Raw genomic sequence first — 15,719 nt, 5'->3', positions numbered from 1 at the left:
TGCTATTGATATTACTATGTCATTTTTAGATTGATAGTTTATTATCGAATCCTGTTCAATTTATTTGACCAGTAGGTGTCTCGACTATTCCTCGTCACTACCCTACCGAGGTTAGTCTTGATACTTACTAGGCACCACTGTAGTGTTCTCATACTACACTTCTGTACATTTTTGTGTACAGATTCAGGTATTTGATCGGTAGTAGCTGTGCGGGTCGTTGCGGTAGAGACTCAAGGTAGACCTGCTACAGCGTTCGCACGCCTCAGAGTCACCTTCATTTGTATTTATTTCCATTTGTTCCTTTTTGTTTCGGAGCAGTGATGTATTTATTCTGTATAACTACTCTTAGAAAGGCTTGTGACTTGTACCACCAGTTTTGGGAATTGTAATTTGTTCAGAGTAATTTAATTTAAAGTTAGTAAATATCAACGTTATTTCAGTTTATGTTAGATTTACCTAGTTTAAAGACTAGGTGCCATCACGACTCCTTCGGAGGGATTTTTGGGTCGTGACACCCCAAAATCTCTCTTACCAGCAGAGAAAAAACCTTAGTTCTGATGCTAAGTATTATTTGTGGAATGAACCTTACTTGTTCAAAATTTGTGCAGATAATATTATCAGGAGGTGTGTACCTGAAAAAGAGATGACCAAAATTTTGTATCACTGCCATGATGGAGCAAGTGGAGGTCATTATGCTGCAAACCGCATGACATTTAAAGTATTGGAGGCCGGATTTTTCTGGCCAACACTCTTCAAAGATGCCCGAGCATATGTCACACAATGTGACAGGTGTCAGAAAACAGGTAATATTAGTAAGAGAGATGAGATGCCATTGCAATCAATACAGGTATGTGAAATATTTGATGTTTGGGGAATAGATTTCATGGGTCCTTTTCCTTATTCTCATTCATTTGAATATATCCTTGTGGCTGTGGATTATATATCAAGATGGGTTGAAGCCATCCCCATAAGGAAGAATGATGCTTATACAGTGTGTAGTTTTCTTAGAAAAAATATTTTTACTGGATTTGGTACACCTCGAGTCATCATTAGTGATCAAGGAACTCATTTAATGAATAGGTAATTTTCTGCTTTGCTATCAAAATATGGTATGACTCATAAAACCAAAACACCATATCATTCTCAAACACAGCGTCAAGTTGAAGTTTTCAACCGTGAGTTAAAAAGAATTCTTGAAAAGACGGTTGAAATTTCAAGAAAAGACTGGTCTTTAAAATTAGATGATGCATTATGGGCATACCGAACGACATTCAAAACGCCAATTGGAACATCCCCATATAAATTAGTCTTTGGAAAGGCTTGCCATTTGCCAATTGAATTAGAACACAAAGCTTTTTGGCCATTGAAAGTATTAAACTTTGAATTAAACTCTGCTAGGAAAAAAGATTTTTTCAGGTTAATGAATTGGAAGAACTGAGGTTGGAAGCTTATGAAAATGCCAAAAATTTCAAAGAAAAAACAAAAAAATGCAAAGCTTTTTGGCCATTGAAAGTATTAAACTTTGAATTAAACTCTGCTAGGAAAAAAGATTTTTTCAGGTTAATGAATTGGAAGAACTGAGGTTGGAAGCTTATGAAAATGCCAAAATTTTCAAAGAAAAAACAAAAAAATGGCATGACAATTTGATATGATAAAAAAGTTTTAAAATTGGAGATCACGTACTTCTTTACAATAGTAGACTTAGACTATTCCCAGGAAAATTAAAATCCAGGTGGACAGGTCCTTACAATGTTACCAGTGTTACTCCTTATGGAGCAATTGAAATTCAATAGAATAGTGGAGGAGACAAATTTAAGGTAAATGGTCAGAGACTCAAATTGTACTTTGGAGGGCATTTTGAGCAACATCCATCAGTCACTCTGATTAACTGATGAATTTGACACACAATAAGTCGAGCTGACGACGTTAAACTCGGAACTACGGTACCTACCCGTAGCCATTGAGGGAGAAGCAACGGAGCCCCATAATTCCAACATAGATTTGAGTAATTAAATGCTTAACTAATTGATCTGGTTAATATCCAGATTATTATACAATCAGAACATCTCATGAAGGCCTCTACAAAAGCAGAGTCACCTACACAGGAGCAACTCCATGGTGATCGGTATGCCTAAGTGACCGGTTAGTGAATCATTTAATGATGCAATTCAAATGGTGGCACAAGTAAATTTTCTGGTTTATATCAAATCCCGGACCCTATGACTGTTAAGGTGTTAAATTAATCCAGTCTATTACACATAGAATATGTGTGGTCACAGTTTCTTTCAAGCTTTCTTCTGTGACTGTAAATTTGAAAGCTAAAAAGATTTTTAATTTATTTTTTCAAAAATTTCTTTAGTACTTCATGTATATATATACTTTTTTTCTATAATGTTATAATAAATTTTTTCTTCTTAAATGATTGTGTCGTTGTAGATTTTAATTAGTGAAATAAATTCTTTCTATTGTGCTCAAATATTAAGTCTTTTTTTCATTATCATATCAATTTCATGCCTGTGAATTTAATTTTGTGAAGGCAAAAACTAGCGTCTCCAACTCGTGAGATCAAAGGAATTAAGAAAAGTTATTATCACAAGAAGGTATACTCAATAATTTTTCTAGAACTTGCTCTAAATGTTCTTCTAGGCAAAATAACGAATGACACTGATTCTGGAAAGATGAAATTAGGCTTTCTTTGATACACCTTTTAGCCTCTTTTAGTTTATTCTCTCCAAGTTTTTTTTTTACCTATTAGAACCTATCTTTGAGCCTTTATCCTATTTTTTTAAAAACATCATGGTCTATACCCCCCCCCCCCCCAAAAGAAAAAAGAGATGTATATTACTATTATAGTTATTACTTCTTCCAACCATGATAAGTAATGTTTGTTAGAAAAAAATAAAGAAAGATTGTGCAAGGCACGAAACAGAAAAGAAAAAAAGAAGAAAAAAGAGAGAGATATAATATATAAGTGTATGTATATTCTTATATCTCTTTATGTTGATGAAAGCATATATACAAAAAAAATACTGGAAAAAAATGAATAATTAGTATCAAGGAATATTTTCTCCAAGATGGAAGAAGAAAAGTCACTACAAAAATATATTTATCCTACCAGCCTGAAACCTGACATTATAAGCCAAGAAAAAGTCCTAAATAGATTTCAAAAATCATTGTTGAATCTACATTAGTGGAGATTAACATGAAGAGCAAGGCTATGGACGAACAATTGTGATATTCAAGACTTGTGATTATAAAGTTATCAATTCCGAAAGATTCAAGAGGAAAAGAATGCAAATTTTGTTTTTTCAAAAGTAAAATCAGAAGCAACGCTTGATCTTGTTGGTACCGGGCCCGTATTTTAGTTCTGGATCCCGGTATAGGTTTAATATGGTATTTAAGTCTTATCTGTGAAATTTGGTGAAAAACTGAGGTGATTTGAGGTAATTCGGACCTTTGGTTGAATAGTTAAAATTTTTGAACTATCTTGAAAATCTCATGAGTTTTGGTAAAGAATTTGTAGTTCTAGATGTTATTTTGGCGATTTGATCGCGTGAACAAGTTCATATGATTTTTTAAGACTTGTGTGCATGTTTGGTTTAGAGCCCCGAGGGCTCAGGTGAGTTTTGGATAGGCTACGGAGTGTTTTGGACTTGGAAAATAATTACAGGTGCTACAGTTCTGGTGTTGGCCTCTGATCTCGCAATTGCGAGACCAGAGTTCGCAATTGCGAGGCCTGACAGTGTTTCAATTGCGAGTCACTCATCAAAATGCGAAGAGTAGCTGGGCCAACAGTCTTCGCAATTGCGAAGAACCCTTCACATTTGCGAAGTAAAGCTGGGAGGGGATTGGTTGCAAATGTGACATAATGGTCACAAATGCGAAGGCAGCAGAAATTGCGAAGGTTCACATTTGCGATGTCCTTCTCGTAATTGTGAGCTTCGCAAATGCGAAGCTCCAGTCGCAATTGCGATATCTGCAGCTGTTAAGTTGAGACTTAGACGGGATTTTCACTCATTTTTCACATCTCTCAAATCCTAAAACCCTAGAGGCGATTCTCCGAAGACCAAAATCTTCCCCAAAGCTTTGGTAAGTGATCCTAACCCATTTTCTTTCACTTTCTCATCATATTTCATGAATTTTCAACCAAAAATCTAAGATTTCTATGGTAAAAATTGGGGTTTGGGTAGAATTAGAGATTTTTATAAATTGGGATTTAGACCTTAATTTGAGGTCGGATTCCAAAACCAATTGTATATCCCTGCCCGGGAGTGGATGGGTAATCGAGTTTGGACCAAGCGGGCCCGGGGTCGGGTTTTTGACTTTTTAGGAAAAATATTAGAAAACCTATAATTATGCATTAGAATTGAGTTATTTAGCATTTATTGATATTATTGAGTTAATTATGACTAGATACGAGTGAATTGGTGGTGGAGTCGAGAGGTAAAGCGGTGGTTTAGCTTTGAAATACTCGTTTGCTTGAGGTAAGTGTTTAGTCTAACCTTGACTTGAGGGAATAGGAATCCCCGACATATTTGCTATGTGAAATTCCATGTGTGTGGCGTATAGGTGTGGTGACGAGTACCTATGCGCCACCAACTTACCATTTTTAGCTTGTTCCCTTCCCCGTTTCCTATTATACTATTTTCTGTCTTAATTGCTACTTGCTCATAATTGTTTCTATGTCTTAATTGCTACTTGCTCATAAATGTTTTCATGCCTAATTGCTTCATTTTAACTGTTGTTCTCTTTATGGAAGTATTTAATTGTTTCATGGTTTCGTCTTATTACTTTGTTGGCTTATATTGGTTTATTGGTACCTTATGGTACACCTTGGTTGGTCTCGCTGAGTAGTATACACTAGTGAAGTCTCATAATCATAGTGATATTCCATTGCGTGAATTGAGGTATAAGTATTGTGGAGGATTTGAATTAACTTGTGAAACACTTGTCTTTAATTTTGTGATTTGGTTCTGATATATATATTGGGATCGGGTTGCACGCCGCAACAGGGGGAATAAGGATGAATATGATTGTCTGGTGGAATCGGGTTGCACGCCGCAACAAGGAGTAATAAGGGTGGACAGGTGGGATCGGGTTGCACGCTGCAACATGAGGAATAAGGGAGATATATGATGAGGAGTAATAAGGATGGACATGTGGGATCGGGTTGCACGCCGCAATAAGGAGTAATAAGGGTGAATATTGATACTGTTATTGTTTATATGGGTGGATCGGGATGCACGCTGCATAAGTTATTGTTTAGTATTCGTATCTGTTGAAGTTCATTACTGAGATGTTGAATCTCCCTAAGGATTGGTTATAGCTGAGTAGTTGGTAGAACGGCTGGTGGCCGCATTTATTAATTCAAGTTCTATTATATTTCATTCCATATTTCTTTTCCGTTTTAGTATAAACTCTTGCAGGTTGTATATGTTGTGATGGCCCGTCGTAGCCTCGTTACTACTTCGTCGAGGTTAGGCTCGGAACTTACCAGTACATGGGGTCGGTTTTACTGATACTGCACTCTGCACTTCTTGTGCAGATTTCGGAGCTAGTGGCTGATCGAGAGGTTGATTGTTGTTGTTGCATCCCGGAGACCCAAGGTAGTCCTGCAGGCGTCCCCTTCTATCCTATTTCATTTATGTTTTATCTACTTTCGAGATAGATGTAAACTTTTCATTCATACCATTATTTGTAGTATTCGTAGACTGTTAGTGAGTTCTGACACCAGTTCTGGGTGGATTTTATTTCGGCTTTCGTTATTAGTATAAAGACAATTTTTTAAACTGTGTTCTTCCACATTTAATTCCGCTGATTTACTTTTGTTAAGTTGTAATTATTAAAAGATAAAGGAAAAATGTGATATATTCTGTAACATTGGCTTGCCTAGCGAGTATAATGTTAGGCGCCATCACGGTCCCGACGGTGAGGGAATTCGGATCGTGACAATAGGATTAAAAAAGAAGAGGGTAATTGGATTCAAGGAAAGGAGAACATTTCCCAGACTGCTATTAACCACTTCAGTAAGCTTTTTTCACAACCTGCTGAAACTAATGATGGTAGATTCATCAGAAATATGGAGACCAGGGTCAATGACCATGATAACCAATATCTGGAGGAATTCCCTAGCATGGAAGAGGTGAAAATGCCATTATTCTTATGGATCCTAATAGTTCCTCTGGACCAGATGGATACAATGGTAGATTCTATCAAGTTTGCTGGAATATTATATCTTCAGACCTATACAATATGGTCAATTACTTCTTTGAAGGATATAGATTGACAAAATACTTCACTCACACTTTTTTGGTATTGATTTCTAAAGTGGATTCTCCTAATTCCTTCTCTCAATTCAGACCTATTAGTCTTAGTAACTTATCTAATAAGATCATTTCAAAGATCTTAGCTAATAGGCTTGCTAGTCTGCTTCCTAATTTGATCTCTGAAGACCAGTCTGGGTTTGTTAAAGGCAGACTTACCACTGAAAATATTTTGCTGAGGCAAGAAATTGTGCAAGGGATTAGGAAGAAGAATAGGGGAGATAACATTGGATCATACGGTTCACTCACAACAGAACATCAGGCACTCCTCTTATGATGGAACTGTGGGCTCTACTGGAGGGATTGAAAATTGCACTACATTCTCGCTTAACACCACTGGAAATCAACCTAGACGCAACAGAGGTAATTTCTGCACTACAAAATAATCATCCACTTTACTCATCCCTCGTGCATGAATGCATGTACTTGATGCTACGACTGGGTAACCCATCAGTACGGCATGTGTATAGGGAGCAAAATCGTGTCGCTGATGAGCTCGCAAAATATGGCATCACCATGGAGCAGTCCAACTCGACCATCACTCTCGAGCAACCACCACCTTTTTTGGAAAGGGCCCTAAGATATGATCAGCAGGGCACCACTACAAACAGATGCATCAAGCCGCATGCTGCGACACAATCTTTTTGTATAACACCCACTGAAACATCATTTTGTAGGCCAAGTAGCGCCAACCCACCTAGTGGCTTAGGCCAAGATTTTGAATCATTTTGTACTAATGTAACACAAGCTCCCTGTACCACCGTTACTTAATCAATAGAAATTAATCTTTGTTTGACCAAAAAAAGATATGGCTAAAGCTTATGACAGGTTATCTTGGGCTTTTCTTATTTCTGTTTTAAGAAAGATTGGCTTCTCTGATAACTTTGTGGATATGGTATATAGGCTTCTTGCTGATGTATGGTATTCCATCATTATCAACGGGGATAGACATGATTTCTTTCATTCAACAAGGGGAATTAAACAAGGTGATCCTCTATCAACTAATTTGTTCATTATTGCTGCAGGTTCTCTTTCAAGAGCACTCAATCATTTATATGAGAAAGATCGATTCATAGGTTTCTCTATGAATCCTAGAGGACCAAAGATCAACCACTTATGTTATGCAAATGACATCGTGATATTCTCCTCCGAAAATAAGAAATCTATTCAGATGATTATGAAAAAAATAAATCAGTATGAAGAGGCTTCTGGCCAAAAAGTGAACACAGAGAAAAGTTGTTTTCTCATTGCTACACATTCCTATGTTACCAGAAGGGATATGATTAAAAGAGTGACAGGTTTTAACCATAAACACTTCCTTTTTAAATACCTTGGTTGTCCTATTTATGAAGGGAGAAAGAATATTGCTTACTTCTCTGAGATAGGAAAATCTGTTATTAACAAGCTGAATAGCTGGCAAGGTAATTTATTATCTATAGGAGGCAGAGTTATATTGATCAAGCATGTCCTCCAATCTCAAGCTTTACACACTCTTGCAGCAATATCACCTCCCAAAAATGTCTTGAAACAGTTAGAGAAAGTGTTTACTAATTTTTTCTGGGGCAAATCTGATACCAAAAAGAAATATCATTGGAGCTCTTGGGCAAACTTATGTTGTCCATATGAGGAGGGAGGTAAAGGCCTCAAATCGATGAAGGATATTAGTAAGACCTTTAGCTCCAAAAGATGGTGGAGACTACGGACCCCTCACAATCTTTGGTCTAATTTCATGAAATCTATGTACTGTCAGAGAAGTCATCCAGTGGTTAAGACATAGGATAAGTATCAATCTAGTGCTTGGTGTGATTTAAAGAAGATTAGGAAGGAGGTTGAACATCATATACTTTGGAAGATTAATGAAGCTTCAATTGATTTTTGGTGGGACAATTGGATAGGATCAGGTCCTATTGCTAATGTCACACACTTAAATAACAAGCCAAGGGCTATGAATGTGAAGGATCTGTCTTTTAGAAAGACAATGGAACACTCATCTGATTGCTAACTTAGTCAATACTAATATTTCCAGAGACATTGCAAACACAAGAATTGGAGATAGAAATAGTAAGGATCAACCTATTTGGAAAGCCACCACTAGTGAAATTTTCACTTGCTCATCTGCATTTGATCTGCTTAGACAAAGAAGATGCAAGGAGGAATTATGGTTAAATGTGTGGAGTAGGAATACTCCTTTCAAGATCAATTTTTTGTTATGGAGAATCATTAAGAGAAAATTACCTCTGGATGATGTTGCACAAAGATTTGGACAGAATGTGGTGTCCAGATGTCATTGTTGTGCCCAACCAAAATATGAATCCATAGAACATGTTTTCATCACCGGAGAAATTGCAACTCAGGTATGGAAATTTTTTGCTATTCCTTTTGGTATTAACACTTCTGTTTTTCTATCAGGTTAATGCTTAACAACTGGTGGAGCTATAAAAGCAAAGAGAAATTACAAAGAAGAACCACTATGAATCCTTCCTAACCTTATTTGTTGAGAGCACTGAAAAGCTAGATACAGCTACATATATGGTAATAGAAGAACCCATAGAAATAGAATATGTCAACAAGTTTTGTACCTATTGAAGAATGATCTTAAAAGATTGGATGAGAGGGTGGTTATTAGTTGGACTTGGGAAAACCTCTGGAAAGAAAATGGAGAGCATTACGCCTGTTCTAAGTTGCAGGCATGTCATATGGGACACCCCCTGACAATTGGCTTAAAATTAACTTTGATGGCAGTAGTAACATTCTCAAGAGAAGAGTTGGTATTTGAGGGATTGTTAGAAATAGGAATGGACAAATTATTGTAGCATATGCTCAAAATGTCCAATTCTGCACTAACAATAGTATTGAGATGCACGCCGCTTTGTTTGGAATAAAGATCTCAACTTTGGAAATATTATCCTTGAAATGGACTCTTTGATTGTAGTTAAAGGAGAGTACAATGTTTCCTGGCAACTTATGGATAAGATGGAGACGTTGAAAGACATGTTACAACAACTTCAAGCACGGGTAGTTCATTGCTACAGAGAGGGAAATGCAGTCATGGATGCATTATCTAAAATTGGAGCAGAATCGAGGGATTAGACTTGCCAAGAGAAGCGAGGAGTCCATTTAGAATGGATATAATACAACTCCCCACATTTAGGATTAGAAAAAAAGAAGAAGCAAAATGACTAATTCGTTATGCTTCATAATATAGCTGATATGGAGGGTCTATCCTCATGGTGCTTTTTTTTTTTTTTTTTTCTTCATATTTTGGACTACTAGTTATTGGAAGAAAAGTAGGATCAATTAATAGCATTACACCCCTATTGTTGGAAAACTATTTTTTGTTTCATTATACAGAATTGGGTGTGTCCAATTCTAAGATAGGATTTGAGGAGGTTAGGCTTCATGTCCCCCTTCTCCATGTATTTATATTTTGGATTCTAATTTACAGGTAGGGGACTTGCCAGCCAGCATAGCCTAAGGTGATGGCTTCCGTTTAAAAAAAAAATGTAATACAAGAGCATATCTTTAGGTTTGCGATCTGATTACATTGGTGACTTATAGGAGAAAAAATGTAAAAAGTATTTGCATCATTAATGAATTTTAATATGGGATATACTAGGTTAAGTAGTGACTATTTTTACTAAATTAGCAATAATATTTATCAAGAATTTAACTTATAAATAACCTAATAACTGACTTGATGATGTAAATACTTTTTAAATAATAGGTGTATAAAACTTAAACTCCACACTAATATATATATATATATATATATATATGTAATCTGTTGTTGTTCGTGCAACTTTAATTTATTACACCATAAAGATTTGGAGTTTGAAATCATTAGTAAAACGATATTCAGAAAAGTTCTATATCAACACTGGATTATTATTACTATTTTTTTTTTTTTTTTTGCGTGTACTTTGATGTTCTTCCTCTTTCGTTTGAGTAATTAAGTGACTAGAAATGTGATTCTTAATATGCCAATTATTCGGAAATGGAGTACAAATTAATAAAGTTTTTATTGTTTCTAAAACAAATTGATTAATGAATGTGTAATAATGTTACCCTATGATCAAAAGAGAACAAGACAGAGAGAAAGAGAGATAAACCTACCTATAGAGAGAGATAGAGAAGAGAAAGAAAAAACAAAATTTAAAAATAGCACTATATCCATTTATTGTATCAAATTAGTTAAGTCATTTCACATCTAAAAGAAAGAAGAAATTAAATAAAGAATATATTTATTTAAAAGATAAGGAATGAGGGAGAAGTAGCACATTTATTTACTGAATAAATTTAAACCCACTTAATGAGTCTCGTATCTTGTGGGTTTCCCCTTTGATTTCACTTCCTTCCATTTTGCTGGATCAGCTTGAAGTCCAAACCAACTAAGCTACTCTCCATCTTTCACCAATCTGCGGCAAAATAAATATCATTAAAGTTATATACACAATTACACAGTGTAATTTTTTTTTATAATATCAGCACAATTTAATTAACTAGCTATAAATTATAATAGGATATCAATCTATTTTGCATGTTATATAATTATATTAGTAGGTTATTTTGTTATAAAAAGTGACATGTTATAGGACAACTTAATTTAATAGCGTAAAAGATCATCTACAATGCCAGTGCAGAAAATTTAAAGAATCAACGATATATTCTATTATTTAATTAATGAGTGAAAGTAGACGTGTAAATAAGAGTACATCAACAAGAACGTCAAGTTAGTTAGGTTTGAAAATTTTTCTTCATACGTCCAGAATAAATCAGCAACTTGCAGTGGAAAGACACCACCATATAATATTGGTGAAAATTTGGGGAATTGTTTGTTGTAAGTTATCCAACCTCAAATATTCACAAGAAAAATTAAAGTTAAAATCCACTATTGAGGAAGAAGACTATAATTCAGGTCTATGTGTAGTTATAAGTTCTTGAAATAGCTAGCATATCAAACAGGGAAATTAAAGGGGAAAAAAAAGAATTCAGTTGAGTAAATAAAATGTTACACTTGCAACTTTGAGATAGTAAATTAGAACTCTAGTTGCACAAATTATGTGTTTTTCAATTGAATTTAACTTATATATAGTGATTTGTGCAAAAAACTTTTACATTAACAGTATAATTTAACATGTCATAACAAGTTGTCTGTGTTATTTTCGAAGTAATAAAAGACAATACCTTTAATTATTGGTTTTCTAAGAATGTGATTGTGTAAATATTTACATAATAGTGTATATATTAGTGTATGTATAAGCACACCATCATATACAACTTTCTAACTAAAACAATGAAAAAAGAACATTAGCAAGATAAAATTTAAGGCTTACCATCATCCTTCTTGCCCCAAGACTTCATGAAATAATAAACTACACCTAAAAAAATGGTAGCCACTATTCCTCCAGCTACAATTGCTACCAATTTCTGTGTACCTTTCCCAGATCCATTCCCTGTCAAGAAAATATATGGACAAAATGATCAACCAAATATTTTTTTTTAATTGATCCATGTTTATTGTCAGAGGTAGCAATAAGATCTATGTAATATCCAAAGAAGGCTTTTACGCTCAAAGGCGGAGCTTTTGAAGCTTAAGAGTTCGGAATTCTAGTTCTTTTAAGTTAGTGAGTTCTGAATTAATAGCTTGTCATTTCTGAGTAACCCAAAATATTCTAAACCCCATTGATAGCACTTTTTCAAGGGATGAGGGATATAAGTTTATTCTCTAACAAATCAATGGACGAAGTTACGAAAAAAATAAATTAAATTATATAACCAAGATTTTTGAGTAGATAATTTTACCTTCATCCAGGTAGCTAGAAATCTTATGTTTGCCATAACTATAGCTCAAATAACATCCATCCAAATATACTTCTGCAACTATCGAATGTGCACATTCGTCATGAGCAATCTGCACTGCTTTGTTCATACATCCACCACAATCACAAGCTCCTAAATTCCCAACACATTGTGCCATGACATGAACTTTCCCATAACTTAAGTCACAAAATCCATTTCCACTCATTCCACAGCTCTCAACTTCAGCAAATGCATAGCCCATCTCCTCCTCGAATCTACTCGATTTTGCTTTTTTCCTGCTGCAAACCTAGAGGTGGCAAAATTAACTTAGTTTTTAGTAATTTGTCCAAGTTTAAATGAGTTGGGTTATAACCTGTTTGTTGACATAACCAACAGGTTTAACTCAAAATAATCTGCCAAATTATTGAGTCAAAACGGATCAAAATAGTGTAAACCTGCGGATTACATTGCAACCCAAACACAAAGATACAAAATGAAATTTGGAGATAAAATTTTATGTAAATCTGGAAGAATTTAACTAGTGTCACTTTTTTTTTTCAAAAGCAAAGTAGAAAGGAAAGGAGGTTAGTTCATGTTGGGCGAGTTGGATTATGACTCGTTATTTGACCTATCTTGACCTAACCCATCTTCGCTTAAGCTAACTTTGCGGAAACTGTGTGGGGACATTTGAACAACTAGCCTTTCTGGAGGCCACTATTTAAATTTTGTCCCCGTTAATCCAGTGGACTAAATTTATCTACAAATTTGCTTTTAAAGGCGAAATTTGGTCCACTAAGCTATGAGGACGGAATTCAAAGAGTGACCTAAGAAAAGGTAATACGTGCTATTTCCTCGATAGGATCATGACTCGTTTACTGATTTGATCCATTTTGACCCGCGCAAATTTGAACCAAGTCACTCATTTGTCATTTTTATGCATACCTTATGAAGCATTAAAAGCTTTGAAACCTCCCTTTCTTCCTCTGCCTTGTAGTCCAAATAGCAACCAGAAAGTTGAACTCTAGCAGGGATTCTTTCTCCACAAAAATTACTTGAAATATCAACAAGTTTATTAGTACAAGTATGACATTGATCATGGTTAAGGTCATTTCTGCACTGAAACAATCCCAAAATGGCTATTCTATCATCCCCTACATAAGTCTCAAAAAATTTGGATTCTGAGGACTTGTCAAGAAATTCTTGAAAAAGAGATGAAACAATAGATAACTTTGATGATGAGGTAGAAATTGCAAGATCATTTTGGAATGTTTGATTTGCAGTACAAGTTGTGAAAACTAATTGATGGAAATCTATACTATTTGTGTTAGCAGTTAATAACATTAAACTAAAAAGGAATATTTTCAGAAGGAACTGATTGTAAAGGTAAGCTGAGGGATTTAAAGATGAACATCCCATTTGGTGATTTGTGAATAATGATTGTTATAAGAATACCATTAATTAGAACTGTGCAATATGTAGAGAAATACTATGGTGTGACACTAAGATAGAAATTTGTGTTGTTTATCCAATAGAAGTTTTCTTCTTTTTACTTTGTCATGCCTAATCCTATCTAACTTTTTGGCTAGTTTGGAGTAAATATGCTGCAACTACTATATTTTATTTTTGTTGGCTCAGCATAATAGAAGTTCTGTTAGGAACTCCTTTTCTATGTTAGGTTTGACCAGCTAGTTTAAGGTCTAGTTCCAGGAAATTTCGGATTTAAGTTATATATAGTAACAAGATACATGTTTTTTCCCCGTATAATTTAATATGTGATTGCAGGTTAATTACTATTATTTTATTGATTATTAAGTAGTACTTATCATAAATATTTATTTATAATTTATGATATGATGATGTAAATATTTTTTAAATGTCTATCTCATAGAACGTAAAATCATTGCTATTGGGTAGATTTTAGTCCTTTCATAATTTAATTGATCTTGACGTGAAGACATTCCTGATAGGTAGCGGTTCCACCATAAATGGATCAATATCGGGAATCTGAATTAGTCCAGTTCCTGAAATAATCCTATAGAGTATTGGTTTTAACAACTGGACTTAGAGGGCCTGTGAGACCCAATTTAACAAGTCCATGAACTTGTTGGGCCACATATTAAGTTTATTATCCAAAGAAGAATTAATTCAAGGAATTTTTACATTCATATGCCATATAGGAAATTATATTACCCTTCATGTTTAAGGTTTGATATGATTACATTTAGTATACCTAATTACCAATTCTATACCATAAGGTTTTTTAACTGTACATTAATTGTACCTTATATCACTCCTACATTTTATGGTATCATATATTCCTCCAAATCCCCTCCCCCCACGTTTCTCTCTCCCAACCCCACACCCTCACCCACGTATCACCACACACCCAGAAACCAGAAAAATCAGAAAAATAATTGAAACCCTCTACCATTAACGTCCAAAATCAAGGTTTTTTCTTCTACAACCAGTCAAAATTGAAGTCAAATCTTCAAAGTTTCATACACAGCAATAACTTTTGATGGTTTTGATTTCGGGTTCCTTTAATAATATAAGAGGAAAGGAAAAGAGAGCAGCAATTCCACCATTGACAGCCATTAAAAAGCTTTGAAGCTTTGAGTTCAAATTTGGATTTTCAAAAATCATTATTTGTTTGGATTGAGTGTTGTTGTAAATAATTGGGAATATGGTTTGAAGTTTATATATCAATTTTGAGGGGTTTTGATGAAGATTAGACTTGGTTTTCGCTGAATTTCAGATTGAAATTCGAAGAAGAAGACGTATATTGTAGAAATTGTAGATAAATTGAAGAAAAAATTGTAGACTGTTGTTTATTTATTTTTCTTGAAGAAAAATTGCAGAAATATTTTTTTGGATTCCATATTTAGCATAGCAGTTTCGTAAGAAGTAACAAGAGCATATAAGAGAATCACATAATTGTAGCATAATCGGGATTTTCGACATAATTGTGTTTTTTGCAGAAGATTTGTAGAAGTTTTAGTCGTTTTTGATTTATGAAAATAGAAAACAAAGCATCTACAATCAGAATACAAATAATCTACAATTTATCGATAAAATATCTATAAACTGGGTACATTGAATTTTAATATCCCAATTCTCATTCAATTGTAGCATAATTGGGATTTTCGACATAATTGCATTTTTTGCAGAAGATTTGTAGAAGTTTTAGTCGTTTTTGATTTGTGAAAACAGAAAACAAAGCATCTACAACAGAATACAAATAATCTACAATTTATCTACAAAATATCTACAAACTAGATACATTGAATTTTAATATCCCAATTCCTATTCAATTGTAGCATAATTGAGATTTTTGACATAATTGCATTTTTTCAGAAGATTTGTAGAAGTTTTAGTCATTTTTTTTATTTGTGAAAACAGAAAATAAAGCATCTGCAATCAGAATATAAATAATCTATAATTTATTTATAAAATATCTACAAACTGGGTACATATTTGGACTCGACATGCTTCCCCTGAAATGTATGTTTCACATTTTTGATATATATTTTTGTCCAAAACCGTACTAAATCATCCACTTAAATACAATTTTTATACAATATTGTTCAACTTTCATAC

General features: G+C 34.3%; 1 protein-coding gene across 1 annotated transcript; it reads right to left on the bottom strand.

Moving 5' to 3' along the window:
- Positions 1-10,466: 10,466 nt before the first annotated feature.
- On the bottom strand, positions 10,467-13,626 carry LOC107801315 (plasmodesmata-located protein 4-like). The gene is made up of 4 exons (XM_016624625.2): positions 13,065-13,626; positions 12,126-12,429; positions 11,657-11,776; positions 10,467-10,738 (listed from the first exon to the last, which is right to left on the bottom strand). Exons 1-4 carry the CDS (start codon positions 13,536-13,538, stop codon positions 10,731-10,733), a joined length of 906 nt encoding a protein of 301 aa, XP_016480111.2. The 5' UTR covers positions 13,539-13,626; the 3' UTR covers positions 10,467-10,730.
- Between the last annotated feature and the right edge of the window lie 2,093 nt (positions 13,627-15,719).

The sequence above is a fragment of the Nicotiana tabacum genome, chromosome 11 (assembly GCF_000715075.1).
Source record: "Nicotiana tabacum cultivar K326 chromosome 11, ASM71507v2, whole genome shotgun sequence".
Lineage (NCBI taxonomy): Eukaryota > Viridiplantae > Streptophyta > Magnoliopsida > Solanales > Solanaceae > Nicotiana > Nicotiana tabacum.
Note: the sequence above shows the minus strand (reverse complement) of the source record. Positions and strands in the feature narration are given on the sequence as shown.

Excerpts from the sequence above, each read along its gene's own strand:
- LOC107801315 (XM_016624625.2), bottom strand. The coding sequence starts at position 13,538 with ATGGGATGTTCATCTTTAAATCCCTCAGCTTACCTTTACAATCAGTTC. Across the intron at positions 12,430-13,064 it reads AGCTTTTAATGCTTCATAAG|GTTTGCAGCAGGAAAAAAGC; the intron begins GTATGCATAAAA and ends TGCCACCTCTAG. Across the intron at positions 11,777-12,125 it reads TTCTAGCTACCTGGATGAAG|GGAATGGATCTGGGAAAGGT; the intron begins GTAAAATTATCT and ends TTTTCTTGACAG.